We start from the raw sequence: 16,662 nt of genomic DNA on the forward strand, positions 1-16,662 counted from the left end.
GGAGGAACCTTCGTCATATCAGAGGTGGAGACACTGACTGATATCTGATATTTAATAAAAGGCCAATATCGGTCTAACCCTACATGGTGTGACACAGGGCTTTGCTTTGAATTTCCCTCTGAAAAACAGCATTCTCTACACTGAAACCAACACAAATGTAATTGTCTGTGTTGCAGTGGCCTGTCTTGCCTATTCACAGGTTAAAGATTATAAATGAAGAATACATTTACAATCTTTAACCTGTGAATAGGCAAGACAGGCCAGTGTATGATTCACATGTTACTGGAAGCCCAGTCTGCTGCAGACGCGCTCTAGTTCAAAATGTAGATCAGAAGATGGGTTTGGAGTTTTTAAAGAGCAAATCAACAATGAATCACACACAGAAAATCATCGCTGCACTGCTCTCTTTGGGTCAAAACTTGTTGAAGCAGGTGTTTTGCCTTTGATAGCTGATGCAAAACACCTGCTTTGACATCAGTAATTGGGGCGTGGCCATCATGCTTTACAGTTTCTACCCAATAGAGAGCAGTGCAGCAGCAGTTTTCAGCCCTTCAGCATGTTGGTTTTTAAATTCTCTAGGCTGTAGATGTAAATACAACCACAAGGGGGCAGAACTGATGAGAAAAGATACACAGCTCTTACCAGTAATACTCACATGTGTATCCAACAACCTAAACCTACTCAGATCATTTTTAACAGTTGAAATATCCTCATGGGAAGATTTCTAATAAATTATTTCATTACATTCTCATATATTTGTGCTCCACTTTGGCTTATAGTTTCAAAACAAGCTCAACCTTTATGCAGATCCCTTTCCCTCATGTCTTACACAGAGGCCTCTTTGCTGGTTTTAACTTTGTTGTGATCCAACACCGATTAACGTTTTAAACCCCTCAGCCGGATCAGACGTCTTACACTCTGCTGCTGCTGCTGTTGTTGTTTGTGTGTCTGGGTTTAAAGTGAGTTTTGGGACGGGCTGGCTGGCAGGACGCCGTGGGCTGAATTGGTTTCCCATGATCCTCAATGGAACAGCATGAGACTCTGCTCTTCTTCTGTGTTAAGATACAGTCTGTGAGTCCAGACAGATTCTTATGTGACTGACGGCACTGAAGAGACAGGGAACAGTACAGGAAGGTGCAAATGGAGCAAGGAAGAGAAAATGACCGCATTGATTTATGGCATCAATTTTCAAGCATTTTCTGTTTTCAAAAAGCTTTAAAAATGATCGTATTTTACAGCAAGAACTCAGGTTTTCTTTTTCTTCTTTACGGGATTTTGTACTGAGGATATCAATCGAGCAATGTCTAATTCTGTTTAGGAAAGCAGATGGAAACGGATGTGATTTCATTGACAAGGAACTGCTTTTCAGTGAACGTGTCCCACTGAAAAACTACTTAAGACATTAATTTTCAAAGCTAAATTGAACTATTCTGCAGGGGGAAAAAAATCATTACCTGAATTTCATCAATAGGCAACATTCTATCCAGCTATCCTGAAAAATCACTACTTTAAATTTATCATTTGATTTCTCTAAGATATAAAGAATCCTGTCTAAAAGTGTTATTTGACCAACTAAGGACTTTAATTGACTTACTATCCTTAAAAAAAGAATCACAATTGTTTCAGTTTTGTGCCACTTTTCATTTAGTAAGTGTAGGTGTTCGTTTTTCTGAATATTTTTAAAGAAAACTTTTGCCTGTAACATTGAAAACAACCATTGACTCCTAGTTCCAGATGTTTTGTTCTTTTTCAGTGTATCATTTTAATGTACTCTCACAAGTTGGTGAACAGGTACAATTTTGTCGCTCACGGTACTAAAACACACATCCATTGATAGTATAAATAGCCAACCTAATAATAATAGTACACATTTTCAAATACATAAAATCATCAAGTATCCAAGTCTTAAGTTACGGACATCAAATAAAAAGGCATACAAAATATCGCAGACGTTGGAAGTCCAGTTTGAAGCAAAAAATAAAATTAAAAAACGAAAAAAAATAAAAATAAACAAACTGATAAAAACACAAAATCACATTTTGGACATGGCAGTTAATTAGTAAACAAAAGGTTTGATAGAGAAAAGAAAAAAAAAAAAAAACGAGTTCCCAGACTTTCAATTGACAAATATTGCAACAATTAAGCATTTTATATTAAAAAATAGTTACTGAAAGGGCATAAGTGTGTGTAAGACTTCCTGCACAAGACAAAGGCAACAATTTTTTTTTGTTCCGAGTAGAAAAATGAAACACTTTTTCCAAATGCTAGTGGGAGTCGACTCCCGTCCCGATTGCCTTTGTTCCATTTCGATTGTAAGGCATTTATGGATGAACCATCTGATTTGAAGGAAGGCATACCTCTTTCTAGTCAGTCTTGAAACAGAACCGCATAATTTAACGGGGGTACATAATTTCTTACGTTAACCGAAAAGTAGTTTCTTTTTTAGCACATTCTCCGGCGATGTAAACGCACTGGCCAATCGGAATCTTTGGGATGCGTTTGCGAAAGGAATCATCCGACATCTCGACGCTTTACGATCAAACACGACTCACTGGCAGCGCGGCTCTTTCCAATTCTACGGGCACATGAAGAGAAAACACTGTGATTCCGGTTCACACAACTCTATTTTTTTTTTTTTTTTTTTTTGACACTTGAATTTGAAACTGGAGAGGGAAGGGAACACTTGAATTACCGAGCATGGTTTCCCAAAGGAAATACTTCAACACAATGACTAAGAAAACAAGCCTGCCAGGTAATAAGCTAGCAAGGTTAAATTGAACTGTTCTGGTGTGTGGGCTGGGCTGGGCTGGGCTGGGCTGGGTCGGGTCGGGTCAGGTTGGGTCGGTGCGGCGCGGGGCGGCCCGGCCGGGGTTTGGCTCTACTGGATGCAGCAGTTATTGCGATGGCCGTTGGAATCTTTGAAGCGCAGGCGCATCTTTGGACGATATTTCTCCAGGTAGAACAGCTGCTTGCTGTTGAACGCTCCTCGACGCTTCCTGGAGGAAGAGACATGAGAGGAAATCAGCTCAAATCAACAGACCGTTAACATTACATTCAGTTTCTCACTCTCTCAGGGTGTCATGGTGGCTTGAGAGGCCACCAGGTAACCAGACGGTCTCGTTTGATCCCTGCAGCAGCAAATGTGCGTCAGTCAATAGCAATGTGTGCTGTCAAGTGTCCAAAGTGTCCAAAGTGTCGTTGATCAAGACACCGAGTCCCCTCCTGCTCTTTGATTCTGTCGCTCAGCGTGACAGCGTCTGCTACATGCCTAAAATACAACGTATCTTTAATTTTCTTTTTCATTTTCACCTTGTTAGCTAGTTTTCCATGTCATAATATACAACTATTTAATACGAAATACCAAAAATAAAAAAATAAAAAAATTTTCCAATTCAAATCCAGTTCTTCCTTACTTCCTGGAAAACAGTGTATTTTTAGAGGTTACTGCATAACATTACCAAATTTGAAGAAATAATATCACAGATTTTTTAACAATCCCCCTCCCATCAAATAAAACTGCCTTTCTCTCCCTAACTGATCTCCCATTGGTTGACACTTCTGACTGATCCCTCCCTGTGTTACGTCCCGCCTCAACATCCTGTTTCAACAGGAAATGCATCACATCAAGGAAGCACGATGCTCCTAAAATGCCGCTTCACTGTGACTTTAAGAATACAATCAGGAGACAGTACAGATATAGACAGATCTACTGCATTACATTAGACAACCTGTCAGCTTCTCAGGCAAACAGAAGTAAGTGTTGTAAAACCTTCATCTGAACATGCTTCCAAATTTCAAAAGGAAAGAAACCAAAGTCCTCTGTTGCTATGGAAACATGGCATGTTTGAGCAGAGCAGCCTTCATCAGGCAGATCTCAGACTTCCAGGTTTCAGCTCTTTCAGTTCTGCCTTTCTACTGACATGTGAACTTACTGTCGAATGAACTGGACAGCATCTTCGTACTTCATCCCACATTCTATCATGGCGAGGGCGACCAGGACAGGAGCTCTGCATGGGCAGCACACACACACACACACACACACACACACACACACACACACACACACACACACACATCAGTTAAGAGGAAGCTTCTATTCATAATGCACTTTTCATTAAGGCAAAGTGCTGTAGCATCAAAAACAGCTGCAGAGACTGTGGTTAACACTCGACTGGTTCAACAGGCTTTTCTCAGTCTGTCTTCAGGTTTGTAAGACCTGTTCATGCCTCCTGGAATTGAATTCAAGACCAATTTGAAAGTTAAAAAATAAAGAAACAAAAAACTAAAGCAAAACCAGCCCATTTCTGACTGAACGCAGCTGATGGCAGTTGTGAAACTATGAAAGAACCGTAGAAAAAAAAAGGACACCAGGGAATAAATAGTTCAGGGACATGATGTCCACTTATTTTTAAAGCAATTACATTACAGCAGATGCAGTGAAAACAAAACCCTGTATTAACCCTGTCCTGTATTGATCTAGGGGTGGACATGCATGTGGGTAAAACTTACTGTGACCAACTGGAAGTGCAGATAATGTCATACAATATAAAATAAAACCGACACTAAAGTCGCTCCCATTCACATCTTTTGGTGAAACTACACAATTCACGTAATTTTCCCTATCTTCCAATTCTGCCTTGACTAAATATCATTTAATGTAAATAATCTGTCAATACCACTATTTCATATTTGTATCAAAATGAAACTTAAAAAAAAAAACCTTGGAGAAATAAATAACTGCTTCTAATAACTGTATTTAAGACCCTTTCATACTTTTTAAAGACTTGCAAATACTATGTTTCTGTATCAGATAATGTACAAATACAGAAACAAAAAGCACTTGCCATATTCCTACCAAAGAAAATCAAGAGCCACAAATATGAACTTGCAGCATAAAAACGTGACAACATCACAGTTTTATCTATAAAACAGCTTCCTGTCTGTATCTCACCTCCCCAGCCCTGCTACACAGTGGACAGCGATGCAGCAGCCTGGCTCCTCCCTAAACTTCACCTTCAGGAGGTTCAGCCAATCATCAACTATCTGGTTGGAGGGAGGAGCTCCATCGTCGAACGGCCAATCCTGGAGAGGGAGGGGGGAGAGAGGGAAATGATGTCATCGGCCCTGTTTCTTGGAAACCAAAACAAAAGAAGTGTGAAGCCTACAGCTGGCTGCAGAAAATGAGGGCGGGTTTTAGCCTTTTGTGCTTTGCATTATCCTTCTTTCATTTGATATTTTCTTGATTTTTTTTATGTTTATTCATGAAGTTGCTTTTAATCACACACTTATAGGTATCAGTTTATATAATATGCTTTGGTCCTTCGTCTCCACTATTTAAATGAATCTGAGTAGAAAAGGGTGCAGTGTTGCCGACTCTCTTCCAAAGAAAGTAGCTATTGGCTGCTCACAAAGTTGCTAGAAGTCATCATACGTTACTTTGTATATGACTAAGTTTGCTGCAACCCCCCCCCCTCCCCGTCTTAGCAGAGGGAGGGGCTAGACTGTGTGTAGGATCATCAGACCCCTTTGGATTAGACAAAGTAGCGCAAAGGTACGTGCGCTGGTATCAGACGGACAGATTTATCACCAAATGCTTTGGGAATCAACACTTTAACGTTGTTCTTCATGGTCTGAAAAGGTCGCTAGATTTGTTGCTAGTCATTTTAAATAATTAAAGTCACCCGGAGGTGTGAAAAGTCACTAAATCTAGTGACAAAATTGCTACGTTGGCAACAGTGAAAGGTACAAACCCAAGATCTTTTTAATCATCAACAACTTTGATTAATTGAGGAAATGTTCAGGAAAGCAAGAGATCTGGCAAAAAAAACAACATTGGGTTTAGTCTGCACATGCAAAATCAACTCCTCAGTAGATTTGATCCAAAGCTTGCAACAGCAGTACTGTGTTGAAACACATCTGCAACACAACGATGACGCAGAAACAGATTGTGTCATCTGATCTGAGTCAACTTCCATCAGAGGCCGGTCTGAGCTTACCAGAACCTGGATCCCCTCTTTCCCCACCAGAGTGGCATCATAGGTGGCCTCACACACTCTCACCACGGTGGTCACTCCATACTTCTTCAGCTCCTGTACAAAAAAACAGTTGAAGGTCTGTTAGAAAAGATCAACTTTATTGTTCCCCAAAGAAGGAAACAGGGACAGCTACTTCAGAAACAACATAAATACATAAAACTCCACTAAGCGACGTGTTTCAATATCAATATACAGTATATCATGATATCTGCTCACATATGTGAAATCACATGCTAAATAAACCAATGGAAGCTCATTACATTGAATTGCATGGTAATGTGAGTAACTGTGATATCAAAACAAAACTATGTAACTCAACATCTGAGACATCTAAGAGTTTATATATGCTTGGTATCATTAATGTATACAATAGAATTGGTTATCACGATATTATGATATCATTTCATCATATGACCCCGTATATCATATTTAAAGACGATATATGATAATATTGAATTATCGCCCAGCCCTTACAAGGAAGCTCTAGGAACTGTAACTAATGAATCCCATTTACATTTGACTGTTTAACCAATCACAATGAGGCTCACCTCGATGAACTTATTCAGGGTGGCGTTGGTGGGATTGTGGGTAATGAGGAACCTCATGTTTTTGTAGGTGATCTCCACGGGGGCCGGTCTGTTCATACGAGCCATTGTGACTAATGGGAAAAACGAAAAACCCAAATGTCTTCCACAGAGTAAAAACACTAATGTAAACACTTAGTTGAGCGCGGAGGGAATGTCAAACAAAAATGTCAAACGAGCTTCCAGAAACCCAGAAACCAAATCCTCCGGTCTTCTTACGAGGTTGGCGAGGCCAAAAGAAGAAGAAGGCTGCGACGGGCAAAAGGGAAAGTCGGGGGAGTTGGCGGCCGAAAAAGGGCGAACGAAAAAAACAAAAACAACAAACTCAAACCCCTCTCCTTTGGAATAAAACAAAACAAAACAAAGGAAAAAACAAGGTTGGTTCCACCTTGATTCGGGCCAGGCGGAAGCCGACGAGGGCAGTGTGCAGCGGGTGGAGTTACCCCATCCAGGCCGAGTTGTCGCTGGTTCTGGGAGGCGTCCCGGTCCTGCCGACGTTCGGGGGTCCCTCTTGCGGCTCAAGTGCGTCGGGGCGATGGTGAGTTCGGCTGTTCACTCGTCTGCATAGGCGGCGTGCTGAGCCTGGCAGTAGTCCCCACTGCCCTTCAGAAACTCCATAAATGTGTGACCCAGAACACCACAGAACTGCTGCAGGACAGAGGGGAGAAGCAGGAAGACGCGTTCAAACTCACAGTCAATAGAAAATTCAAACAACAGAGAGAGAGAGAGAGAGAGAGAGAGAGAGAGAGAGAGAGAGAGAGAGAGAGAGAGAGAGAGAGAGAGAGAGAGAGAGAGAGAGAGAGAGAGAGAGAGAGAGAGAGAAACATATCCCATGTTAATATGTTTGAAGCAGGAGGTTAGGGTTGGTTTGGCGTTTGTAGCGTTGTGAGAGAAAAGATGGTGAAATATTTTACTGGTAGTCCTTGAGTTCCGACTTCGCCCAGCACTCCCTGGTCGCCCTCCTCCCAGAGAGAGAGAGAGAGAGAGAGAGCTGCTGCTGGGCTCTGCTGTGTGGAGGAATGTGATGAAGGTTGTTGCTTAAAAGGAAAAATCCTCCCTAAAATGCTTTAACACTCTTAAAAAAACAGATATTGGCGATGTATCCTGCATGTCAGGGGCCCATTTTGTTGTTTGGTGAATTGTTCGTGGATAACTGACCAATCGTAGACGAGGTGACGGAGTTTGATATGAGAAAATCTTTCAGGATGTAAAACATCAGCGGTAAACGTCAGGTTTTGGTGTCAGTCCCTCAGAATCAAAGAGCGAGGGCTTCTTTCTAGAGCCGCCATTTTACACCAAGAGACGTTCAACAATCATACAGGGAGAAATCCATCGTAGAAGAGGAGAGAGACCAGTTTCTCCACCCACAGGAGCAGGAGAGAGAGACCAGAATGCAATGCAGCAGAGAGACAGGTTGTGTTTTTCAGTACGGGGCGTGGCCAGTGGTCATAGACGCGCCCCAACGATCATGAAGTAGCTAGCTCGCTAGATTTATATGCAAATATTCCTACTTTGATTGAAAGCAACAAGTTCACACCCGTTCTCTGGGGGCTGTCGAAATGCATTCTGGGAAATGTAGGAAATTGCTAACTGCAGTAGAAGTAGACAAGGCAGGTTGAGGGAACGTGGATTCACCAAAAAAGTTAATTACAACACTTCATCACAAAATAACTCTTGCAATGCACTGAACATCACAGACTGATAATATATGCTAAGCATCTTTGGGTGGATGTTTCCTTTAATTAAACAAGAAATTTGGTGTGCTGCTCCCTGATGACGGCCACACCACGGCCGAAACGCATTGGACTTGTTTTTAATTTGTCCTGCTGAGCTTGCCATAGAAGAAAGGCTTTTCAAAGAGGCACAGAGGTTTGGTCCAGTGAGGAACATAAGGTCTCTGGTTTCAGGTGGATTTCTGTACCTCTGTCAGACTTAAGGCCGTTTCACACCAAGTCTGATATTTTCTCATGAATAAAAGCACATCGAATTTTTTAATGCATGACCTGTGACCTCTTGCACAGTCCGAAATTGTCGTGCTGAGAGCGGCGCGTTACATTTCTAAATCGTAACCAGTTTTGATTTCTGCGTTGTTCGTGTGTGTTAAAAATCAGACTGACCGATTACGATATCTAAATGTATTCACGTGACGTACGTAGCTGCTTGTTCACGTGAAGCGTCGCAAAAACAAACATGGCGTCCGATCAGCTCATCATTTTCGTGTCAGAGCACAAAGAGCTGTTGACGAGCAGGACAGCGGGTATAAAAATGCCGAATGGAAAGAAAACATATGGCAGAACATTGGGGAATATGGACGGCGGGAGTTTACATTACCTGTACAGTCTCTGCTCATAGACATGCTACTCTGTTAGCTACGATAACTAACCTAAAGTCCTATTATAATGCTGTGACCATCTCAACCTTTGTGATTTCTGTAATGGATGACGTTAAAAGTTTGAGGAGAAACCGTGACAGATACCAGGTGTATCGCTGCCCTCCACCTTTCGGAGGTTTTGCTTTTTTTTTTTTCCTGCTGCGAACTTTTTCAGGAAAGGTTTAAAAAAATTAGTATTGGACTTGGTGCGAAAGGTTCGTGCACGTGAAAATCACACCCGTTTTTCTTTCAGATTTCGGACTATAAAGTTGTCTCGGATGTGGTGTGAAAAGGCCTTTACTCTGAGGAAAATGGGTCGTGCAACGGGTGGAGCAAGGCACTAACACAGCCAGGGTTAGAGGTTTGATTCCCGATGTGAAATGAAATAGTCTTTGCTGCAGTTTCCAGTCTTTCAGTGCGGTTTTTGGTACGAGTTTCTTGCCAAAAGGACAAATGACGTGAAATCATACATATTTGAGAAGCTAAAAATTTGAATTTCACATCAAAGTGTGTCTGGTTCGTCAGGTCAACAGGTAGAGCAAGGCATTAATGCTGCCAAGGGGTTAGGGGTTTGATTCCCACTGGGGCCGCCCATAATAAAAATGTATGCAGTCATGATACAGTCAGGCGTTTGGATGCCAATATCCTCCAAAATATCATATATAATGTTTCTCAGGGGGAACATAGTGATACTCCAGTGTGTTGTAGGTCTGTTCGGCTGGATATGCAATCTCAGATGTACAGTAGGAAGGATGTGCAATTTCTGACATGTAGGTCATATCTCAACATGCGGCCTACAGATGGGCTTTTCCATATAAACCCAGTTGTTGCCATCACCATCAGTCTGGTTCACACACACTGTATTGCACGTTTTACTGGCATTTTCAGCCCATTTTTGCCCTTTACACCCATAAGACGGGTGTAATACCTTAAGGCCCACATACTGGAAATGTTTTTTCTCAGCTTATGCTCCAAATACTGCCTAAGCTCTTCAAGTATGCTTTGTTAATCCGATATTTTCCGGCTGAAAAACAACGTTACGTTCTACAAAAAAAAAAATGGCATTGTGCCTAATAAAAAAGGAAAAATCAAATGACTTACAGGGGAGGAAATACAAATAAAAGACACACAAGAGAGACACAGACATGTAAAATTTGTCCTTTAAAGAGATAACACATATTTCATGACATTAAGGCATTTAGTGGAAACTGTCCTTTGTGTGAGGAAGGACCGGGCGCCATCATATAGAGGCCTATAGAAACTGTCAAGGACCATGAGACAGACAAACTACATACTGCTGAACAGTGACAAATATAACGCCTCGTTAAAGCAGACAGCAGATAATCTCGGTGAGAAAGCACACAGAAACTGTCACTTATGAATTTGACATATTTCAAACAAAAATGCGTCGATTTTATCCGGCAGAAATGTCGAATAGGAGGAATATGCTGCGCATCCGACACCCGCTTCATAACCCCTAACGTACATCACCATGCACAAACCCGTAGCTACACTTAAATCACTGTGTCAAATCTACATGCAATCACTCCAAAAACACTTGCAATCAAGCATGAAAATACATGTGAACTGTCGGCGTCTCAGGAATAAAAGATTTGTGCCGAAGAGGCCGTGATTTCACAGAAACGTGAAGGCCAGTTGGAACAGATTTACAACACAGCGAGGAAACAAAACGGACACAAAATGGCAGCGTCGGCCCAAAACACTTACTTACTGGGATATGCTTACTCATTGAAGATTGTAGCTTAATCATACAGCCGGTCCCTAGAAAGAAGTCAAAATATTAAATGGTTCTCCACCATACAGTCTGGGCTGTTTCTCCGAGCGGAGCCGAAGTCTCCTGGTCTGGTGGGACGCCACTGTCAAGCTAGACAGAAGGAAACATTCCGCTTCCTGTCAGAACCTTCAAAATAAAATCCCCTCTTTAAAAAAACGAAACGAAACTACAAAAACAGCTTCCACTCCTATGGTGGTAACACGTTATTGTAATAGAAAACTGTAATTATTTTTACATTAATGCTGTTTGGTTTCCCATATAGTTCACAGCAGAGGTTACTGAATAATCCTTTTAAAGGCAACAGAGGACGCAACTGCTAATTTGTGAGGAATAACAAAAAAAAATTATGTAAGAAGTAGTGTAACAAGCTCCCAGGGAGTAACAAGTACATTATCTTTGAAATTAGCAATGAGTACTTTACTTTTTAGAGCAACAAACTTAACAGTTGTACTGTTGGACACTGAGCTGCTCAGTAGACTCTTTCATCCACAGTAACACTATAATATCTTTAGATATCTCTTTTTACCGGTATCGTTTCCCACCATATTTCATTAAAGGATTCCACTGAATATTTTGATGTTTTTTGTTGTTCTGGACGCCCTCCTACCATTTTTTCCCCAAATGACAAATTTGACGCTTTTACTATGAAGGGAAAAATCTAAGAACTTCCTGTATTTCTATTATTATAATTCTTCTGACTTGACGCAGCTCCTGAAACCCCACCCTGAAAATGTGAAGTGGTGAAGTGGTCCTGCTCTCAGACATCAGCCTCCATGCTGCACAAGTCATGTGGTGAGGCCGGCTGCACCTTTAACTGCTGTGACAAATGTATGGGAAGAATACACCAGAATTATATAAAGAACCCATAAAACGACCCATGTCTCAAAGCATTTAGCATTATTATTGTTATTATTAGTTGTAGTAGTAGCAGGAGGAGGACGACGGCGACTAGTAGAAGTAGCAGTAGTAGTGGTAGTATTAGTTGGACTGGTGGTTGTAATAGTAGTAGTAGGCCTAGTAGTAGTGGTAGCAGCAGCAGCAGCAGCAGTAGTAGCAGTAGGCTAGTAGTAGTAGTAGTATTAGTTGGAATAGTGGTAGTAATAGTAGTAGTAGTAGTAGCCTAGTAGTAGTGGTAGTAGTAGTGATAGAAGTAGTAAAGTAGTGGTAGTAGTAGTGGTGGTAGTAGTAGTAGTATTAGTTGGAATAGTGGTAGTAATAGTAGTAGTAGTAGTGGTAGTAGTAGTAGTAGTGATAGAAGTAGTAGTAGTGATAGAAGTAGTATAGTAGTAGTAGTAGCAGCAGTAGTAGCAGCAGTGGTAGTAGTAGTAGAATAAGTATTAGTAGTAGTATCATCATTAAATAGCCTATATAAAAGCATTGTAGATGGACAGTGAATTGTTGTTCAGTGGCTGATGGATCTGTTTGGATGTTACATTATTTTAGACTCACCATAACCTGCAAATAATAACAACAACACTAACAACTATAATAATATTAATAATGAACATAGATCGATTGCAGCCTGTAGATGCTTTGAAAAATGAAAACATTTTGATACCACAGACTGCAGCCTTGTTGTGCATCATTGCTTCCTTTGAATGACCTGACCTGACCTGTGCCTGTCAACATGTCTAGATCACAATCAGCCTCTTTAAAAAACACACAGCAAATCCCACTACACAGTTCATATTTGTGTCTCAAAGTCTCTTGGAAAGTAATTGAACTCAGACAGCAGCTAGTTTAATGCAAAGAGCAATGATAATACTATCCTACTCTATTGTCTAGTCCTTGTAGTTTGTTTTCATCACTCTGGAATAAATACTTGGTGTCGTATCTTTCTGGAACCACAAACAGAACTGCTGAGCTCTGCCTTTTCTGTTCGCAATGGCACAAAGGGACATTGAATTGTTCATGCTGATAGCCAATAAGCTCAAAGCAGAAGCAGCTCAGTGTCCACCAGCGGTCAGTGGGTGCCAGTTTCCAGCAGGACACCCATGGGTGTGGGGGCAAAGAATTTTCTAATCCGTCACACCATTGTGCCAATTGTCTATAAAAATTAATGTGCGAGTATAGCTCCGGCTTCATATGAGGGCTATCAAATTCCAAATCAAAGTTCATGAAAGAGTACAAAAGAAATGCATGACTCTGAAGATTTCAGTCTCAAGGTAACAATTCCACCTCTACCTTTTTATAAATTCTGGACAAAATCTTTTGTTTCAGCACAATACTGTGAGCAGATGCAGCAACTTTGGTTTCAAATAGATTCTTTTAGTTCACTTTGTTCAATTGATTGTATCTTGTGTTTTGTTTTTGAGTATCTTTGCTTCCTATTTTTAACCATTACTGATTTTTTGCATTTTATTTCACTCTCTCATTCTTCTCTCATGCACTTTATCATCTTTTACCATTCTTGTGTGTTTTCCAGGAGGGCCATGGCAGGACCACAGACCAAATAGACGGCACAGGGATGAGTCTGGGCAAGAGGAAGGGAGTGAGGGTGACTGGGAAATATGTGGCTTCGTCGGACTGGGACAGAGGAGGTCCGTCCATCGTCCACTCCTACAGCAGCCACCCCCGACCCCCGGACACCCCCACTGTGATCTCCATCGGCCCTCTCCCTCACAGGCCCTGCATGAGCCCGGAGCGAGGGGACCGTCCCGGGGCGGAGGAACCCCTCGCCAGGGAGGCCCGGACCGGGGAAGCAGCAGCGTCTTCAATGTCTCAGAGCGGGATGGGCGTCCCCAGACAGACCATGGACGAGCTCAGGACGATACTGAGGGACAGTCCTCTGCTCAACACCCGGGGGAAAGACGACGGGAAACCGGGGAGCCCGTACACGTACCTGCACGGGAGCAGCAGCAGGCCCGACGGACGGCGGGACGATGGGAACCCACACAGGCCGTTCAGCACCTTCAAACCCCACTCTGACGCTTCCAGAAGGGGGCCCGGGGCCAGAGAGAGCATGCCTATTCAGCTGACTTCCAATGTGGATTCATCCAGCTCATTCAGGCCTGATGTGGACACAAATAGGCAGTCTGGAGCTAGGTCACCCACACATGAAAGCAGTGTCACCTGGGGAGAGACTGGAACTTCTCAAACAGGTTAGTGGAGCTTTCGGTTAAAATAAATGTTTATTCCTGATGTAATTGAACAGTTTAATTTCTAAATGGGAACTCCTACTCTTACAAAATGGCTGATTGTATAATTTTAACAAATATCTGGAACTTTTTTAAGGATAGTAGATAGCTTAAGTCCTGTTTTTGGTCTCGAGTCAGGTCTCAAGACCATTTTGACATCTTGGACTTCTCTTGGTCTCAGCCACTATTGGATGTTGACAAAAAAATATTTTTAAAATGGGTAATTTTATTGATGTTTGGTTCATTTTTTGACAACACTTGAAACAATTTAAGGGATTTCAACCTGTGTATGTATGTAGTTTTCAAACTTCTGTCCATTGATTAGTCAGTTCCTAGGCATTGACAACTGGATGTTGAAGGGTTTAGTTCAGATGGATCTACATCTTTGTTGACCCTTAAGAAACATTATTTTTACATTTGGAAAGAAGTGTACACTGTTTTTTTTGCCTGTTTTGTTCTTGGTTTTGAGGACTCGATTTGCTCTGGTCTCTGTTTTGACTTGGCCTCGACCCCCTTTGGACCTGGTCTGGACTTGGAATTGACTTGGACTTGATTAAGATTGTCTTGACTACGGCCCTGCTTGGTCTCTATGTTTTAGACATACTGAATGAAAAACTTGGAAAACAGGACTTGATTTTTTTTCTAAAATAGATAAGTAGCATTTTGGAATCTAACTCTTCAATGACACATTTTCTAGGGTTAGGGTTAGGATTAACTTTCTGGTGAACTTTATTTTCCCACAGATAACGGGAAAGAGAACGTTGAGAACTCGGGAACTCAGGGCTTCATTTCAGCCATGGAGCAGATCAAGCAGCAGATTGCCAGGGAGAACATCAGCTTTGTCCGCTTCGAGGCCACCGACCTCCACGGGGTGTCCAGGTCCAAGACCGTGCCTGTCCGCTTCTTCAATGTAACTATCTATCAATCTATCTTTCTGTCTTAGCCTTCATCGGTAAACAGGTTATCATAAAATTATTTGATTTTACAAGCGCTGCATTGGGGGTGACAAAGAAAAAATTAAAAAAGTGTGACAAAGTAATGCAAATACGACGATAATGCTGTAGGCTCTATCTTTATTAAAAACCTTAGAAAGGTTTATGTCATTATTTAGACTAATTCTGCTGGTAATGTAGGCTTAGCTCTACAAAATGTATTTGCGCTACAGTCATCTTTAAGGCTACATTCACTACAATTAAAATGCGCACCATATAGAATCAACCATGATTCAATTACGTCGAATATGGACAGAAGTGGTGTTTAGGCGAGTCTGCGTGGTTTTCATTTCATGAGTCTGCCAGACCGGCAAATTACATCCATATTTGATGTAATTTTATCATGGTTGATTCTACATATATTCCAATCTTATAGTGAATGCAGCTTTAAATTTCCAGATCAACAACATTATAAACAAGTAAAATGTGCAAAGGACCGGATCATTTTGAGAGTAAGTAGAGGAGGAAATCAGGGGACAGGACTATGTGCTGTGAGGGGTTTAATCAATGTAAACCTTACATCCACAGGAGAAAGCAATATATGGGATATCAATGCCAAGAAGCTACTTGGAGCTGACCCTGAGCCCCAAGTGCAACGAAGTGGACAACGCCAACACCGCCAACTTCAGCAGCGATATTCTTCTGATCCCTGACCTCTCAACCTTCAGGCTCCTTCCCTGGGCGGAGCAGACGGCCCGGGTCATCTGTGACCCCTGCACTGTGACCGGGAGCCCCCTCCGCACTTCGCCCCGCCTTATCGCCAAGCAGCTCCTTGGGCAGCTGCAAAGCCTGGGATTCTCCCTGCATTCCTCCTTCACCTATGAATGCTGCGTCCTGGGTGCGCCAGACCGAATCGGACCGAAGACCCTTATGTTCCCCGCTACCACCCTGCTGAGCAATCACGACCTGCCCTTCTTCCAGCAGCTGGTGGACGGCATGTACTGCATGGGCGCAGATGTGGACAGCTTCGCCTCAGCCAGCGGCCCCGGCCAAATGGAGATCAACCTGAGGCCAGAGTTTGGGATCGAGGCCGCCGATAGCGCCTTCACCTTCCGCACCGGCATCAAAGAGATGGCTCGTAAACACAGCTACATCGCCAGCTTCTTCACCGACGACGGCCTGTACAATGCTGGAGTGCTCTCTCACAGTCTGTGGGACGCCAATGGTCGCCGCAGCCTGTTCCACAGCGGGGAGAGGGGAGGCGAGCTGTCTGAGATCGGCAGGAAATGGCTGGCCGGGCTCCTCACTCATTCCGCCGCCCTGAGCTGCCTGATGTCGCCCGGCCTGGGCTGTCGGAGCCACATCGCCAAGACGATCAAAGACCCCAAGCGGTTGCTGTACGCCACCTCCGGCTGCAACGACAACAGCAGCTCCTTCAACATCAAATGCCACGGCGGGAGGGAGACACACATTGACAACAAGCTGGGCTCAGCCATGGCCAACCCTTATGTTGTGCTGGCCGCCACTGTGGCAGCAGGACTCGACGGCATCAAACGCAACCTCGCAATCGAGACTGATTTAAACAAATCCCCCGGTCAGCAGAAACAGTTTGCCATTCCTGTGAAGCTGGACGATGCTCTGGAGTCTTTGGGAGACGACCTGGTCATCCGCAGTGCCCTCGGAGAGCCCTTTGTGCAGTACTTCATTGCGATGAAGAAGTTTGAGATTGAGACCCAAGAACTGGATGATGAAAGAAACAAGTGCCTGGAATATTTCATCTAGAAATACTGCCACACAAATAAACAATG

At 42.7% G+C, this 16,662-nt stretch overlaps 2 protein-coding genes and 1 long non-coding RNA gene across 4 annotated transcripts; 1 reads left to right on the forward strand and 2 right to left on the reverse strand.

Annotated features, from left to right (window-relative positions):
- Positions 1–1,747: 1,747 nt before the first annotated feature.
- ptp4a1 (protein tyrosine phosphatase 4A1) lies at positions 1,748–7,161 on the reverse strand. 2 transcript variants are annotated; one of them, XM_071908991.2, is made up of 5 exons: positions 6,584–7,161; positions 5,997–6,089; positions 4,952–5,082; positions 3,933–4,007; positions 1,748–2,992 (listed from the first exon to the last, which is right to left on the reverse strand). In XM_071908991.2, exons 1-5 carry the CDS (start codon positions 6,686–6,688, stop codon positions 2,770–2,772), a joined length of 627 nt encoding a protein of 208 aa, XP_071765092.1. In that variant the 5' UTR covers positions 6,689–7,161; the 3' UTR covers positions 1,748–2,769. The 2 variants fall into 2 exon arrangements, with proteins under 2 accessions (XP_071765092.1, XP_071765093.1); XM_071908992.2 differs by having other exon boundaries at positions 1,748–2,996; positions 6,584–7,153.
- Positions 7,162–7,166: 5 nt separating this feature from the next.
- On the reverse strand, positions 7,167–10,850 carry LOC144538490 (uncharacterized). The gene is made up of 2 exons (XR_013504292.1): positions 10,723–10,850; positions 7,167–7,267 (listed from the first exon to the last, which is right to left on the reverse strand). It is a non-coding gene; the product is annotated as an uncharacterized LOC144538490 (long non-coding RNA).
- Positions 10,851–12,920: 2,070 nt separating this feature from the next.
- On the forward strand, positions 12,921–16,636 carry lgsn (lengsin, lens protein with glutamine synthetase domain). Its single transcript, XM_071909024.2, has 4 exons — positions 12,921–12,950; positions 13,211–13,886; positions 14,666–14,832; positions 15,443–16,636. The coding sequence occupies exons 1-4, from the start codon at positions 12,921–12,923 to the stop codon at positions 16,634–16,636; spliced, it is 2,067 nt and encodes a 688-aa protein (XP_071765125.1).
- Positions 16,637–16,662: the final 26 nt, after the last annotated feature.

The sequence above is a fragment of the Centroberyx gerrardi genome, chromosome 3 (genome assembly GCF_048128805.1).
Source record: "Centroberyx gerrardi isolate f3 chromosome 3, fCenGer3.hap1.cur.20231027, whole genome shotgun sequence".
Classification (NCBI taxonomy): Eukaryota; Metazoa; Chordata; class Actinopteri; order Beryciformes; family Berycidae; genus Centroberyx; species Centroberyx gerrardi.